Source organism: Chrysochloris asiatica, unplaced genomic scaffold, assembly GCF_000296735.1.
Source record: "Chrysochloris asiatica unplaced genomic scaffold, ChrAsi1.0 scaffold00080, whole genome shotgun sequence".
NCBI lineage: Eukaryota > Metazoa > Chordata > Mammalia > Afrosoricida > Chrysochloridae > Chrysochloris > Chrysochloris asiatica.
This window is the reverse complement of record NW_006408598.1, coordinates 947695-962576: the sequence shown is the minus strand read 5'-3', so window position 1 is coordinate 962576 and position 14882 is coordinate 947695. Positions and strand designations below refer to the sequence as shown.

The 14882-nt window shown below is 39.2% G+C and overlaps 1 protein-coding gene across 1 annotated transcript in view; it reads right to left on the bottom strand.

Moving 5' to 3' along the window:
- The window catches only part of ESF1 (ESF1, nucleolar pre-rRNA processing protein, homolog (S. cerevisiae)), a 95622-nt gene extending 83154 nt beyond the window's left edge, over window positions 1-12468 (bottom strand). Inside the window, exons 1-3 of the mRNA XM_006865620.1 lie at window positions 11806-12468; window positions 4828-5189; window positions 3984-4097 (exon numbers count right to left, since the gene is read on the bottom strand). Coding sequence (XP_006865682.1) covers window positions 3984-4097; window positions 4828-5189; window positions 11806-12433 — 1104 coding nt within the window. The 5' untranslated portion in view covers window positions 12434-12468. The remainder of the gene's footprint in view (window positions 1-3983; window positions 4098-4827; window positions 5190-11805) is intronic.
- Between the last annotated feature and the right edge of the window lie 2414 nt (window positions 12469-14882).

Genomic DNA, 14882 nt, shown 5'->3' with positions numbered 1-14882 from the left:
TTCTCTCCCCCTCCAGTGTCTATTTTATAATATAATGCAAGGAAAACCAAGATTCAAAAGACAGCCAAGCATCTTAACATTATTCCTCCCTTTTTCCCATTCCAACCATGTCTCAATCTCTGAATCCCGGAGCCCTGTTGTTCCAAGGTTGTGCCTACATCATTATTTACCTCTGGACAGGGAAGTTTTGACTAACTCTGAGAAGTTAGGGTGAGAAAGGAAATTCCACAGAAGTACTAGCTGGAAACAAGAAATAGAGATATGGGAAGCCAAAGCTTGGATCCATTTCCAAATGGAAATTAGATTTATACTAATCCTTGATACACCGTTAGTGATATGGCTGAAATATAGCATTACAGTAGCACTATACAGCCATGCACTGTGTAACACTTGTTTGGGCAATATCCATGGTCCCATCCTATAAGAAATCATGAGTGGAGAACACATGAAGTGAATTCAAGACCTTCCTGCATACAACATTTTGTCTCTTGTCTCTTATACACAAAGTGATTGCACTGCCAGGCATATAATGACACAGTGCATATGTAACGGGTAATACATACGTTTCAATAGTCGTAAGACATACTTATGTTCTGGCTTATGTACATACTATATTTTTAATCTAAAATATACTGTAAAATAGCATATGCTTTCACAGGCAAGCAGCAGTATCCAGTCTCGTGTGCTGCATGTCTTTTGAGTGTTTTAAGAATATCTCTATGCTTAATTTTCTTCAAAAATATAACCAGGAGATGCTCATAGTTCCCCAAAGCGGCATGACCAATGTTAGTGATAGCAGCAACATGAGGCAAAGGAGAAGCACTTATTTGGAAGTGAAGTGAAAGGTTACTAGACATCATAAAGATAGAAATAAGTGGATGCTATTGCTTGTGATTTAGGCACATCATACTTGATAATCATGAAAAACAAAGAAAAAAATTCTCCAAGCTGTTAAAGGGACTCACATCAGGATAGAGAAATTAGTACTGACATGGATTGCCAACCAAACATAAAAGCTAATCCCTCTCTAAGATTTTTATGATTCAATAGTGAGTAATTGTTATCATGACTAATTGCGACTGTCCCAACTATAAAGGTAGAAGTTTTGTTACAAAAAGGAGTACTTAATCTTACAGTCAAGGAACAGAGGACCCTAGGACCATCAAGGGAGAAGAACACAGTGGAATGTGCTACCTAGAGAAGCAGTGACTCAGAGATGAAAGCAGAGATGAGGACATGGAGAGAGAGAGCAGCTGAGGACTCTAGACTCATGGGAAGAGAAAGACTGTGTGTTGGTGGCAGGATTGCAGAATGTACCCTTTGGTTGTTGAAACGATTATAAATTCCTGGGTGTTTTTGTGTACATCCTCCTCCTCCTCCTCCCTCAAAATAACCCAGAAAGAATAGAAGCAGATACTGCTGAATGATGATGCATGGAGGAGACTGTAACCATTGCAATGAAACAATGAGTTTAAAACTAATGTTCTCCCATGTAAACTACCACTTAATTCACAATAAAAACTTTAAAAATAAAAGAGCTAATCCCTCTCTGAGCATAGCTAACACATGAAGCTTGGTTGGGATGCTTAAAAAGAAAGCAGGACCAGGCTATAATATGGTGTTCATATAACGTCCAAATCACATAATATCCTATTTTGTAGAAAGTGTTGTGGACTTTCTACATGATCCGTAACAGTAGTACATTTTAAAATTTAGAGTAAGTCCTCCTACTTTGTTCTTTTTTAAGAGTGTGACTGTATCATGGCTTACTAATTAATTTTTTTGTGAGGTTTATTGTGAGGTGTAGCTACTAACAAAAAGGTTGGCAGTTCAAATTCACTTGGAGACTCCAGAAGCAGGCCTGCTGATGAGAAAAGTTATAACCTTGAGAACCCTATGAAGCAGTTTTAACTTGTCACACTGGGGCTCTAGGAGTTGGAACCAACTGGATGGCAATTACCAACAACATTATGAGATGAGGATCTGAATTAGTTCTCTATCCAGAGACTTGACCACTTGTCCCAACTCCATGTATTCAAGAAGCTTATTTTGATCTAAATTATGTAGTAAGCTCTTCCGGCTATGTTTTTTTTTTGTGTGTGTGTGTATTCCCATATTTACATTAAAACCTGTTAACAATGCTTCACAAAATGTCTAAATGTTTTATTAACTCTCTATAGGTATGAGTTTTCAAACTTCATTAGCTATTTTTACCTTTGATTCTTTCAGATGATTACTGGTATTCTTTTACTTGTCACTGAAATGTTGATTGACAATGTGGGTTAATGAACTGGACTGCAAGGTTGGTTTGAACCGCAAGGTCAGTGGTTCTAGCTTACCAGCTAATCCTCGGAAACCCTATACAGGGTCGCTACGAGTCAGAATGGACTCAACAGCACTTAACAATAACACTAAAACTACAGAAATGACGTCTTTAACATATTTAAAGAAAATACTACTAATTGGGTGTTGTTTTAGGTACTGTACTAAATACTTAAGGACCCCTGGTAGCATAGTGAATTATGAGCTGGGCTGCTAACTGAAGGTCAGCAGTTCAAATCTACCAGCTTGCTCCACAGGAAAAGTTGGGGCTTTCTGATACCATAAAGATTTATCCCCTCAGAAACCCTATACAGGGTCGCTATGAGTCGGAAACGACTCAGTGGTACACAATACCATCACCACCACTAAATATATTTGCATGAGCACCTTTTCACTTAATTCTTACAACTACCTAGGAGTACTATTGTTATATTCATTTGTCCAATGAAAAAACACATTTAAGAAAGAACTTAACAAAGTACAATTGAACCTAGGTCTCTCATATTCCAGGCTCTAGATTCTTAACTACTTGCTGACTCTCTACAAATAAGGCTGTTGAGTAGCACCTTCAAGTTGTTTCTGACTCACAGTGATCCTGTATAGGCTTTCCAAGGAGTGGCTGGTGAGTTTGAACCACCGACCTTGTGGTGCAAATCAACCTTGCATTCCAGTGGCAAAATCTTAAGTTTCTCAAATTTATCAAGAATTATAGGTTACCTTCTTTAGGCCATAGAATTTATTAATGATTTTACATTCTTGGATTGCAAACCACAAGGTCGGCTGTTCCAACCCACCAGTTAGTTGTTCCTCAGAAACACTATACGGGGTCACTATGAGTCAGAACTGATTCAGTGGCACTTGACAACATTTCTAGTATAAGTAGTTCGTTTTCCTTTGTTGGGTAATCCTAATGTGGTGCTATAGGATAAGCACTGGACTCTGAACCACATAATCAGTGGTTCAAACCTACCAGTTGCTCCTTGGAAACTCTGTATATTTAGCATTCCTCATTAGAGCACTGTTGTTGTCAAATGCTATCAAGTAGGTTCCAACTCATAGCGACCTGTACAGGGTTTCCAAGGAGCAGCTGGTAGTTATGAACCACTAACCTTCCAGTTAGCAGTCCAGTGCTTAGTCTACACTGCCACTCCAAGACTCTTACATGGCACCTTTTTAACTAAAATAATATTATAGTAGCTTTTTAATTGATTTATTTGGACTAACAATAATTTTGCCTCTCCTTTTCCAATACTTATACTCTGGTAGCATAGTGGTTATAAATCGGGCTGCGAACCTTAAGGTCAGCGGTTCGAAACTACCAGCTGCTCCGCAGGAGAAAGATCAGGCTTTCTACTCCCGTAAAGATTTACACCCTCGGAAACCCTGTACAGGGTCGCTATGGGTCGGAACCGACTCCACGGCACTTAACAATAACAATAATACTTGTTTCATGCTTATATTAGACAATTTCCAAATTAATTAATATTAATATTATTTAAAACCAAACAATCAGCTTTTTACTGAGTGGAAACTTATGAAGCCTATCATCAAATTTACCAAATTAATTATTTTCATAGTAGGAAAATTTAACAAGTTTAAAAAATCAGATTTAATTTAAAGATGCTCAGAAATACTTAATCCTTTATAAAATAATTTCTCACCTTTACAGAAAATATAACACCTCCTTTAGGTTTAAATGAATTGAAGAGAGCCAGCAAATCTTTTGCCTTAATTCTATCCCAGTCCATGTTGCACACAGCTAATCGATGTGTAATCTGTAAAATGAAAAATCACATTACACAATGTGTATCATAACCAGTACTTAATATAGGTAATTAAAACGGCTTGACTTCATTTACCAAATACTGAAATTGTTAATATAGTAGTTTTCTAAATCGTTTCAATATGTGCGAAGAGAACGTCAAATGAGTCAAACAATAGCAAAACCACCAACAGATACAAACTTTTTCTATTTTCATTCTTCGTTCTTGGGTCACGACATAAGCATGAGCTGATTTTTTAACTATCAAGTATGTTAAGCCATTTTGCCAACTATGCACATAGTAGACAAAGTGAATGTTACCATATAATGTTTCTAACAGGTGTGGCAGAAGGAGTGTACCCTGCTAGCTTAAACAGGACTTCTGGTGTGATGCTCTACAATAGCACTGGACAGCACATCACAGGGCCAGCAGTTCAAACCCACCTCAGAAACCCTATACAGGGTCGCTGAGTCGAAACCGACTCAATGGCTCTTAACAAGCTAAAACAAGCATTTCCTGACTTGTGACTTTTATTTATGTAAAACTTCTTCCTTACTTGGACAACTTCTAATTAATTTACTATTTATTCCAAAGCAAGAAATTTTAATCATAACACTAATCAAGAATATTATTTAGCAGTAATGTTTTTTTCTTACTTAATTTAACGACAGCAATACTACCACTCATAAAAGCTACTTGTATTATTATTTTCACAAATAATCTTATTCATTCAAAAGGTTACCTCATCAGCCCGAGGAGCATCTTTATCTAATTCTCTCCAAGCATGCTCAAAAGTGGATTCTCCAGGAAGTAAATCTTCATCATCTTCATCTTCAGAACTAGTTTCTACATTTCCTTTACCCCTAGCAAGATCAGGGCCACTGTCACTTTCATCATCTTCAACATCCTCATCTTTATCCTCCTCTTCATCATTGTTACTTTCATCATCATCTGAAGTTCTACCAACTCCTGTAATTTCATCTTCAGATTCCTCATCAGATATTTCACTAGAACTTTCTGAATCTTCTGCCAAAGAATCTTCATCCAACTGTTTACCTTCTGTTAACTTTTCATAATCGTTTCCTGCCATTATGAGTGGAACCACTGCAAAGGGGGAGAAATCAGCCAACAATGAGTTAAACTGAATAAGAATTATTTTGGTATCAAACACAGTAAAAAATACAATTCTATGAGAAACTGAAGGAAAATGCAAATTCATTAAAATGTATGCCTAACCAAAATACTTAATGTTGTTAAGTGCCGTAGAGTCCATACTGACTCACAGCAACCCTGAATAGGGTTTCAGAAGAGGAGCTGGTGGGTTTGAAATGCTAACTCTGTGGTCAATAGTACAGTGTTTATCCTACAGCAACATACCAGGATTCCAAGTTATTTAATGGTAGTAGTGGTGTGCTGTGGAGTCGATTTTATTCTTTGCAACCCTGCACAGGGTTTCCAAAGCTGTAAATATTTACGGAGCAGAAAGCCTCATCTTTCTCCAAGGAATGACTGGTCATTTCAAACTGCTGACCTTGAGGTTAGCAGTCCAATTGTAACCACTATGCTACCAGAGCTCCTTAAGTTACGTAATAGAAACCTTAAATATAATCAGATCATGCAAGTAAATCCATCTATTTATTTCACTAGTATCTATGGAGTGCTACCCACCCAATGCCATCAAGTTGATTCTGACTCACAGCGATCCCCTACAGAACAGAGTAAAACTGCTCTTTAGGGTTTCCCAGATAGTAAATCTTTACAGAAGCAGACAGCCTCATCTTCCTCCAGCTGAGGAGTGGGAAATGTGAAATTCTAACCTTGAGGTTAGCAGTTTATTATATAGCCCACAATGCCATCAGGGGTCCTCTACAGAGTGCTAGGTGTGTAATATATATAAAAGTCTCACTGAACTTCCTGTCAAATGAAGAGGATACATAAACACTAGTCAAATAAAATCAATACACATACAAAAATGAAAATCATTCCTAAGACAAGTACTAAGAAAGAATAGTGTTATATGAGCACATAGAAGGGATCTCTGAGGGAATGAGAGCTGTGTTGCTATTTGAAAGATGAAGAGAAGTTTAGTAGTCCATTAGATTAATAGAGGGCTTCAAAAACAAGGAAAACGTCTGTTAAAGTACAGTTGTAGGAAAAAAGTCTGGCAAGCATATTGGATTGCTGATAGCAAGAGTTCCAGTAAGAAATGAAGCTGGATATTATGTAGCAGTCAGACTACCCCAAAACCATAGACTTTGTCATTAACAACTACTGACTTGTTGGCAGAAATGAAATGATGACATTTTCATATTGAAATCACCTTGACTACTCAGAAAACCCACCAGGCGAAGTCACAGACAAGACAGGGTGATTTTCAAAGATGCTGAAATAAAGACATAAACTACTACTAATATATTAACATTTTGATGATGATTAGAAAACCAGAAAACTATTAAATATTGGAAGATACTGGAACTTCCATTTATTGCTGGTAAGAATGTAAAATGGCAGCTACTGTGAAAAATTGTTGGTCATTGTCAAGTGCCACTGAGTCAGTTCCAACTCACAGTGACCCTGTATAGGATTTCCAAGAAGGGGCTGGTGGGTGTGAACCACCGACCATGCAGTTAAAAGTCAAGTGCTTACCCTACAGCACCACACCAGAACTCCAAAGATATTGTGGTGGTGGTTTTATATAACTGATTGGATGGCATTTATCCAGACAATACCCTTAAATCCCATAACAATCCTGATCTGATGTAAGAGTTTTCCCAGGGGTGTGTCCTGCACCATCTTTCATCTCACAAAGATGAGAGGAGAGAGAAGTAAACTGAGAAAGAGGGAAAGTGGCTTTTTGACCGGGGGTCCCTGGCACTGTGAAGGTTAATGTCAAAACATAGGGGGATATCTAAGGAATACCGGACCTATAGATGCTACAAGTAGAAAGGACCTTTCCCCAGAGCAGACAGAAAAAGAAAGTCTTCCCCTAGAGCCAGCACTCTAACTTTAGACTTCTAGCCTACTAAACTGTGAGAATACATTTTTGTTTGTTAGAGTCATCATTCACTTGTGGTATTTTACTATTATGGTGTTAAGTCAAGTCAGTTCCGACTCACAGTGATCTTATATAGGGTTTCCAATGAAAAGCTGGTAAATCTGAATCACCGACCTTGCAGTTCAAACCAACTTTACAGTCCAGTGCTTACCTTTTATTATCTCAGCACTATATAAGTAAGAAACCCCTCATGTAGGCAGCCCGTGAGTTACAAACAAGATCTGTACCTGGGTTTTTAAGCAGAATTCCTAAGTTGTAACAAGTGTTTATGGTTTTACTTAGTCTTGAAATAGTACAAATAGGGAGTAACAGCTCTGGTAACCTAGTAGTTACAAGTCAGGCAGCTAACCTCAAGGTCAGCAGTTCGAAACTGCCAGCCATTCTGTGAGGGAAAGATGAGGCTTTCTGCTCCCATAAAGATGTAGAGCCTCGGAAACCCTATGTAGAGTAGTTTTGAATTGGAACCTACTCCATGGCACACCAACCACCACCAGTCAGTACATGTGACAAAACGCAAGACAAGGCTTGAAGCATTTTCAATGAATTGAAAGTTGCATCTACAACAAGTGAATGTGATTGTAATAAGAATTTATTCTCAGTAGTGTTGGTTCCATCTTCTCAAAGTGAGGGTAGATTTCCTTAACATTAAAGGATAAGCAGGTAGCCATCATCTAGACATTCCTAACCTGAAGACTGCCTGTTTCTAGAAAAGGCAAATAAATGCACAGGGACAAAAATGTATTACTGCTTACTAGGGGCGTAGGGAAGGAGCTCTGGTAGCATAGTGGTTACTAATCGGGCTGCTAATCTCAAGGTCAGGAGTTCAAAACTACCAGCTGTTCTGTGGGAAAAAGATGAAGCTTTCTGTCCTGTAAAGATTTGCAGGGTTACTGAGTCAGAACTGACTCCACGGCACACCACCTCCACCACCAGGGGTTTGGGGAAAGGCTAGTGGGGTTGTACTGGTAAACAGATTGTTTAGAATGATGGAAAGCACCCCCTCTCCCGCATAAAAAGATATCATTGATGACAGACCAAGCAGTCAAATGCTTTGTTACAGCTATTTTACCATAATAAAATAAAAAATTCTGAGTATCATCTAAAATCTTCATACATATCACACTTTTAGGTTGTATAATAAATTGATGCAGGGGAGATGCTAAAATATTTTATTAAATACACACATACAGAGTATTTACTCATTCAAAAAATATATGCTCAGACTCCACCAGGTAGAAATATGTCAGAGGCCTTATGTTAGATAATGTGAGATTACAAAAATAAATGTCTTTAATGCTTGAAGGATATCATGTTTGGTAGGATGGAGGGTCAGAGACAAAGAGGAAGACCCCCAGTGAGATGCATTGGCAAAGTGGCAGCACCAATGGGGTCAAGCATGGCAACGATTGTGAGGTTGGCCCAGGATCGGGCAGTGTTTCGTTCTGCTGTGCATAAGGTCACTATGAGTTGGTACAGACTCGATGGCACCTAACAACAACAACAATCAATGCTTGAAGGTATTAATCTAATAGAGACTGCAAAGATTGGTCTTCACCTTATGCAGTTACTAAAAAAAAATTAAGATTTAAAGAAGAAAGTAAAGATAACTAGTAATTTTTAATCCAGAGATATTATTAACATTTTTGTACACAGCTCCTAAGTTTTTTTCTATGGTAAACTAAATTTTAAAAAAATATGTAAATTTGGTCATACCATTTATTCTATTTTATAACTGCAGACTAGAGGAATATTTAACGTCTCTTCTAACCATAGTTTGTAACTCCCACCAAGTTTTAACTCTGCTGGGTCTGGGTAAGAGAAGGTGGGAGAACATACTGAAAGGAAGATACAATTCAGCTTGGATGTTAATATTGAGTTCATTATGATTGAAAACACTTGAAACTCTAGCCCAAATATAAAATAAGTTATCTCAGCAGCAGAAGAGGGACAATCTCACCATCATCAAAGAAGTGCCAGGTGTGGAGTACATCCTTGTATCCCAGTATCCCTGCATAATGAAGCTCCTCAACCCAGGGATGAAAAACCATGACACTGGAGCGATGGAGTAGCAACAGCAGAACCAAGCAGAACACAGGACAGAGCAGTGGGTTTCTCAGCCCACAGAGCAAGTAAAGCTGTGTGACTTTGGGCCAGAAACTTGCTTCTAGAATGGGGTGACTCCAGGCACTTAATTGAGGAGCTACAGTCAAGTGCCTTCAGGCTGAAGCTTATGGTGGAGTGGCGTGCCCTGTGAGCATTTATCAGCAGCTGACTGGAACAACTGTGTCATCATTTCTTGATACAGTATTGTAACCTGTTAAATTCCCTGAAACCCCGTATCTGTGAGTGTGGTGTCTAAGTTCTGTGTGGCCACTGCACTGAATTATGGAATCCAACTGAGGAATAGAGAAATGGTTTGGATGGAATGGTTGGAGCCATTCATCATTTTTCACAATAAACTATTTTGAAAGCTCCATGTATCACAGGTATGTTCGACTGTGTCATAATTTAAAGAATCCCCACTAGTTTAGTTGAAGGAGTCCTGCTGTGACCCTGTAGGTTAATGCGCTGGACTGCAAGGTCTGCGGTTCAAGCTCACCAGCCATTCCTCAGACACCCTATACAGGGTCACTATGTGTCAGAACTGATTCGATGGTACTTAACAACAAGGTTAGGTTACCTTTAGAAAAAAGTTTACCAAAATGTTGCAAGGCACATTCTTTGCATACACACCTAATTATTTACATCTCAGTATAAGTGCTGAGCTTGAATATTTAAAAATAATACACACACTACAGTGCAATTTCTCACATACCTTTTACCTTATAATATTTAGAAAATCCCTTGCACGCAGTAGTTGCTAAATAACTGTAGATAATTAACTAAAGATGATCCTATGTGGAATTATTTAATCTCCACATATAAACAATGCTTTTTCTAAAGTCTAAAACCAACATCATTTCTTGTAAGCCACAGTGAGGTGGAAATAATCAGAAGACTCAAATTACAGTCTTAAGTCTATGAACTTTCCTAAGTCACTTTAGCACTGTTTCCTGATGGTGTGGTGCTGCAGGATCAGCACTGGACTGCAAATCACAAGGTTGGCAGTTCAAACTCACAAACGGCTCCTTAAAAATCCTATTCAGGGTCACTATGAGTTGGAACTGACTGGACGGCATGGAACAACAGAAGCAGTAGCTCTGAGATGGACAAATACGCCTTGCTCATGCCCTATCTATCAATAACTCAAACTCAATCCACAGCCATTGGATTCACATCAAACGTTTTACAGGGTTTCTCTGGTAACACAGTGGTTACGAATCAGGCTGCTAATCTCAGGTCAGCAGTTCGAAACTACCAGCTGTTCCGTGGAAGAAAGAAGAGGCTTTCTTCTCCCGTAAAGATTTACAGCCTCGGACATCCTATGCAGGGTCGTTAAGAGTTGGAACTGACTCCATGGCACACCACCAAGGCAGTCAATCTTTACAGGACCTTGGTGGCTCTGTAACAATAAACACCAGAATGCAAACCACAAGGTCGGTGATTTGAGTCCACCAGCCACTCCTCAGGAGAAAGATGAGGCTGTTTCCATAAAGATTAAAGGTCTCTGAAACCCTATACAGGGTCATTATGTGTCGGACTGACTCAACAGCACTTTAACAACAAATCTTTACTGGAACAGATCGCCTCATCTTTCTTCCCCAGAGCAGCTGGTGAGTTTGAACTGTTGCCCTTATGATGAGCAGTCCCATACTTATGCTACAGTGCCACCATGGTCCCACTAGCTACCTATAAACCAAACTCATTATCAAGTCAATTCTGACTTAGCAATATGATAAGCACTGGACTGGTAACCACAAGTTCATAGTTCGAGTCTGCCAGCCACTCTGCAAGGAAAAGATGAGGCTTTTGTTCCAAAACCCTATATAGTATAGCTATGAGTTGAAACCAACTCAACAGCGCTTAACAGTATAGAGTTTCTGTAACTATAAATCTTTAGAGGAGCAGATAGCTTCATCTCTCTGCCACAGAGCACCAGGTGAGTTTGAACTGCCAAGCTTGCCGTTCAACACTTACCCTATAACAACACCAGAGCTCCATTACTAAATAAATTTTTGTTCCACAAATGAAGGAATGCATGAGTACTCAATTCTATTTACCTGATTCTTACATATTGCTTCTTATCATGTGATTATTTATTAAAAAGCTTGTTGTTGTTGTTGTTAAGTGCCGTCGAGTCGGGTCCGACCCATAACGACCCTGTACAGGGTTTCCGAGGGTGTAAATCTTTACGGGAGTAGAAAGCCTCATCTTTCTCCCGCAGAGCGGCTGGTAGTTTCGAACCGCTGACCTTAAGGTTCGCAGCCCGATTCGTAACCACTACGCTACCAATTAAAAAGCTTACTAGTATCAAAATGTATCAAAATCATTATTTAGCCTCACATCTTAAATCTACATTATCTGTCTTCTAGTCACTAAGGCACTGAAGCAAGAATAATCATTCGATGGTATGTTTTCCTTTCACAGATTTTTACTTTCAAATAAAACATTTGACCACTCCCATTATACAATGAAAATACATATTAAAGCATGTTTATATTTTAAAAGATCAGCATAAAAATAAATAATGCAACAACAAAGAATCGCTGATTCTTTCCAACTAACCTGATTGCATTTCTCTTTTCTCCAAACACTTGACTTTGGGTGATTTCACAACTTCGGTGATGGCTGAATCAACTCTCTTTAGTTTTTCATTAGGAAAACAGTCCATACTATGTTGAACAATGGTTTTTCCCTCTTTTGAACCTTTCTGCCTAAATTCTTTGCTATCCTTTTGAGCACTTGTTTTTGAATCTAACTTCTTAGAGGTTTTCACTTTCTGAATTATTTCAGATGTATGTAATTTATTTTTACTTTCAGAATTCTTTTGATTAATTTTCTTAGTGTCTTTCCTTATCTTCTCTGCTAGATTTTTTGAATCAATTCCTATTTTAGTCTGAGTTTTTTTCTTCGTTTTCTTTTGTTTCAGGGTTTTGCTATCTTCATCAGAAAGGTCTGAATCAGAATCTGAAAGGTCATAGTAACGTTTCAAGTCTTCTGTAGTACTGTGGTTGATGGGGCGTCCTCTTTTATCTACAGCATAGTTCAACTTGAATTTTTTGTCATGAAACATGGCTTGAAATCTCTTGTCAATTTTAATTTTTTTATCCTTTTCTGGCATTTCCCAAAATCTTGGGTCCTTTGCAACTCGTCTAAACCGCTGATCACTCATTATTTCTTGTTTGGATGACATTTTTAACCTCTGAGGTGGGCAAATCCTTGAAGAAACCAAATGCTAAAAAAAAAAAAAAAAACAAGTGTTATAATAATGAAGATTAGGATAGGAATATAATTTTTTTGAAAAATTTTAATTCACAATATGCTCTAAGTTAAATAACAGTAGCAAGACTAAATTCATTTTCCCAACTTACTCTGCCTTGATATTTCTCAAGCCATGCTATTTTCAATAACCTCATATGCATGCAAAAGTTGGACAGTGAGTAAGGAAGACTGTAGAAGAAGTGATGCATTTTAGATACGGTGTTGGAGGAGAATATTCAAAGTACCATAGACTGCTAATAGAACCAATCAGTGTTGGAAGAAATATAGCCAGAATGATCTCTGGAAGCCAGGATGGCCAGACTTCATCTCTCATACTTCGGACATATTGTTAGGAGGGACCAATCTCTGGGGAAGGATACCATGTTCGGTAAAATGGAGTGTCAGAGAAAAAGTGGAAGACCCCCAACGAGATGGATTGGTACAGTGGGAATAGTGATGGGCTCAAATGTAGCAACAACTGTGAGGTTGGGGCAGGACAGGGCAGTGTTTCGTTCTGATTTGCAGAGGGTTGCTATGAGCTGGTAAAGATTCGATGGCACCTAACAACAAAACTTGCTCTGGGTCACATGTAGAAAATAAAAATGCATCAAAATATTCTCTTTTCGTGGGGTGTGTGTGTGATAAAGGCACGAAGTGGTTGTCTTACAAGTTTTCAAGTGGGAATTTAGTTTCAGAGTGTGTGTGTGTGTGTGTGTGTGTGTGTGTAGAGGGGAGGTAGAATCCCCACTGAATAGTTTTCATCCAACTCACAAGTACTCTATAAAAGGTTTCTGGGGCTAATCTTTATGGGAACAGTCCCATCTTCCTTCCTGGAAGCAGTTCGTGGGTTTAAACCACTCATCTTGAGGTTGACAGCCCAATGTCTAACCCACAGCGCCACCAGAGCGCCTTAGAAATTAAAAACCTGAAAATTAAAAAACTTCTAACCCTTAGTTTGTCTCCCTTGTTTTTTGTTTTGTTTTTACATTCTGGTCCTATCCTCATCTCTGGCAATCCCCAACATAGGGTAGTTCTACAAGGCCAGTACTTCATAAACAGATAAGATCAATTCAGGTTTAGCTCAAGAACTTCCCTCTGTCAATGTTACTATCCTTCAAGAACTAGGCAAGTCTCACTTCATTTAAGAACTATCACTTTTTTCTATCTTATGCTAAAGTTTATATTGTAACAGATACGCACACAATCAATGATTTAGTGTCTCTGGATTCGATTTTTAAAAAAGCTAAAACTGATCATTAAAAGCTAAAGAATCAGAGGGGAGTCCTGGTGTGGGCTCGTAAGGTCGGCTTGAACCATAGGGTCGGTGGTTCAAACTCAACATCTGCTCCTTGGAAACCCTACACAGGGTCGCTATGTATCAGGGCCGACTTGACAGCGCTTCACAACTCAGCGGTTCCGCCTCATAGCGACTCTGTATAGGATTTCCAAGGAGCGCCTGGAGGGTTTGAACTCCCAACTTTTCTGTTAACAGTCCAGTGCTTCTTGAAGCAACTCTTTTTATGCCTTCTCTAGGGAAAGCAGAAGTTTCAAAGATGCATGCATACATTTTAACATCAAAAATACTGATAACAATGATGAACTCTTAAGAGCCAGGTACTGTTCTAAGGGATTTAGAGATAGTAAGGTATTTAATCCTCTAACGTCGATATCAGGTTATCCTACCAGCAAAGGTAACGCGTGTAAATATTTAGAATTCAAGCAAGCACTGAATGTTGTTGTTGTTGTTATGTGCCGTGGAGTCGATTCCGACTCATAGCGACCCTGCTACAGGGTTTCCGAGACTGTAAATCTCAAGGAGAGCAGAATGCCTCATCTTTCTCCCGCGGAGCAGTTGGTAGTTTCGAACTGCTGACCTTAAAGTTCGCAGCCCGATTCGAATACACATCCGAAATTGGAACACCGGGGAAGGAGATCTTGCCTCAGTTTCTACGTACGTTACGTACGCTCTGTAGCCCACTCTGCTACCCACCCACGTGAGGCTTAACACCGAACTAATTTTCCGTTCCCACCAGTTACTCTGTTGAAACCCTTAAGAGAGCGTGACCACTGAGGAGGATCAAAGAAGTCTGAAACAACCAAGAAGAAAGGGCGCACGACTTACAGTTCCGCAGGAGACGCTCAGAAACTGGTTATTCCGTCTACACGCTCAATAACCCACCAGCATCCGCAACGCCTATTCCGAATTTCACGTGGGATTCACACCCACAATCCTCTGCGTGACTCTCGGTCGTAACGGCAAGCGAGCTGGATCAAAGTACTTCCCTATTCCGCCTGCGGAAAAATCTCTCTGATAGGCGCAAAAGCAGCTGCGGCGCATGCGAGCTTCCGCAGCACACGGGCCAGTGGCGTAGTTGTTGAAG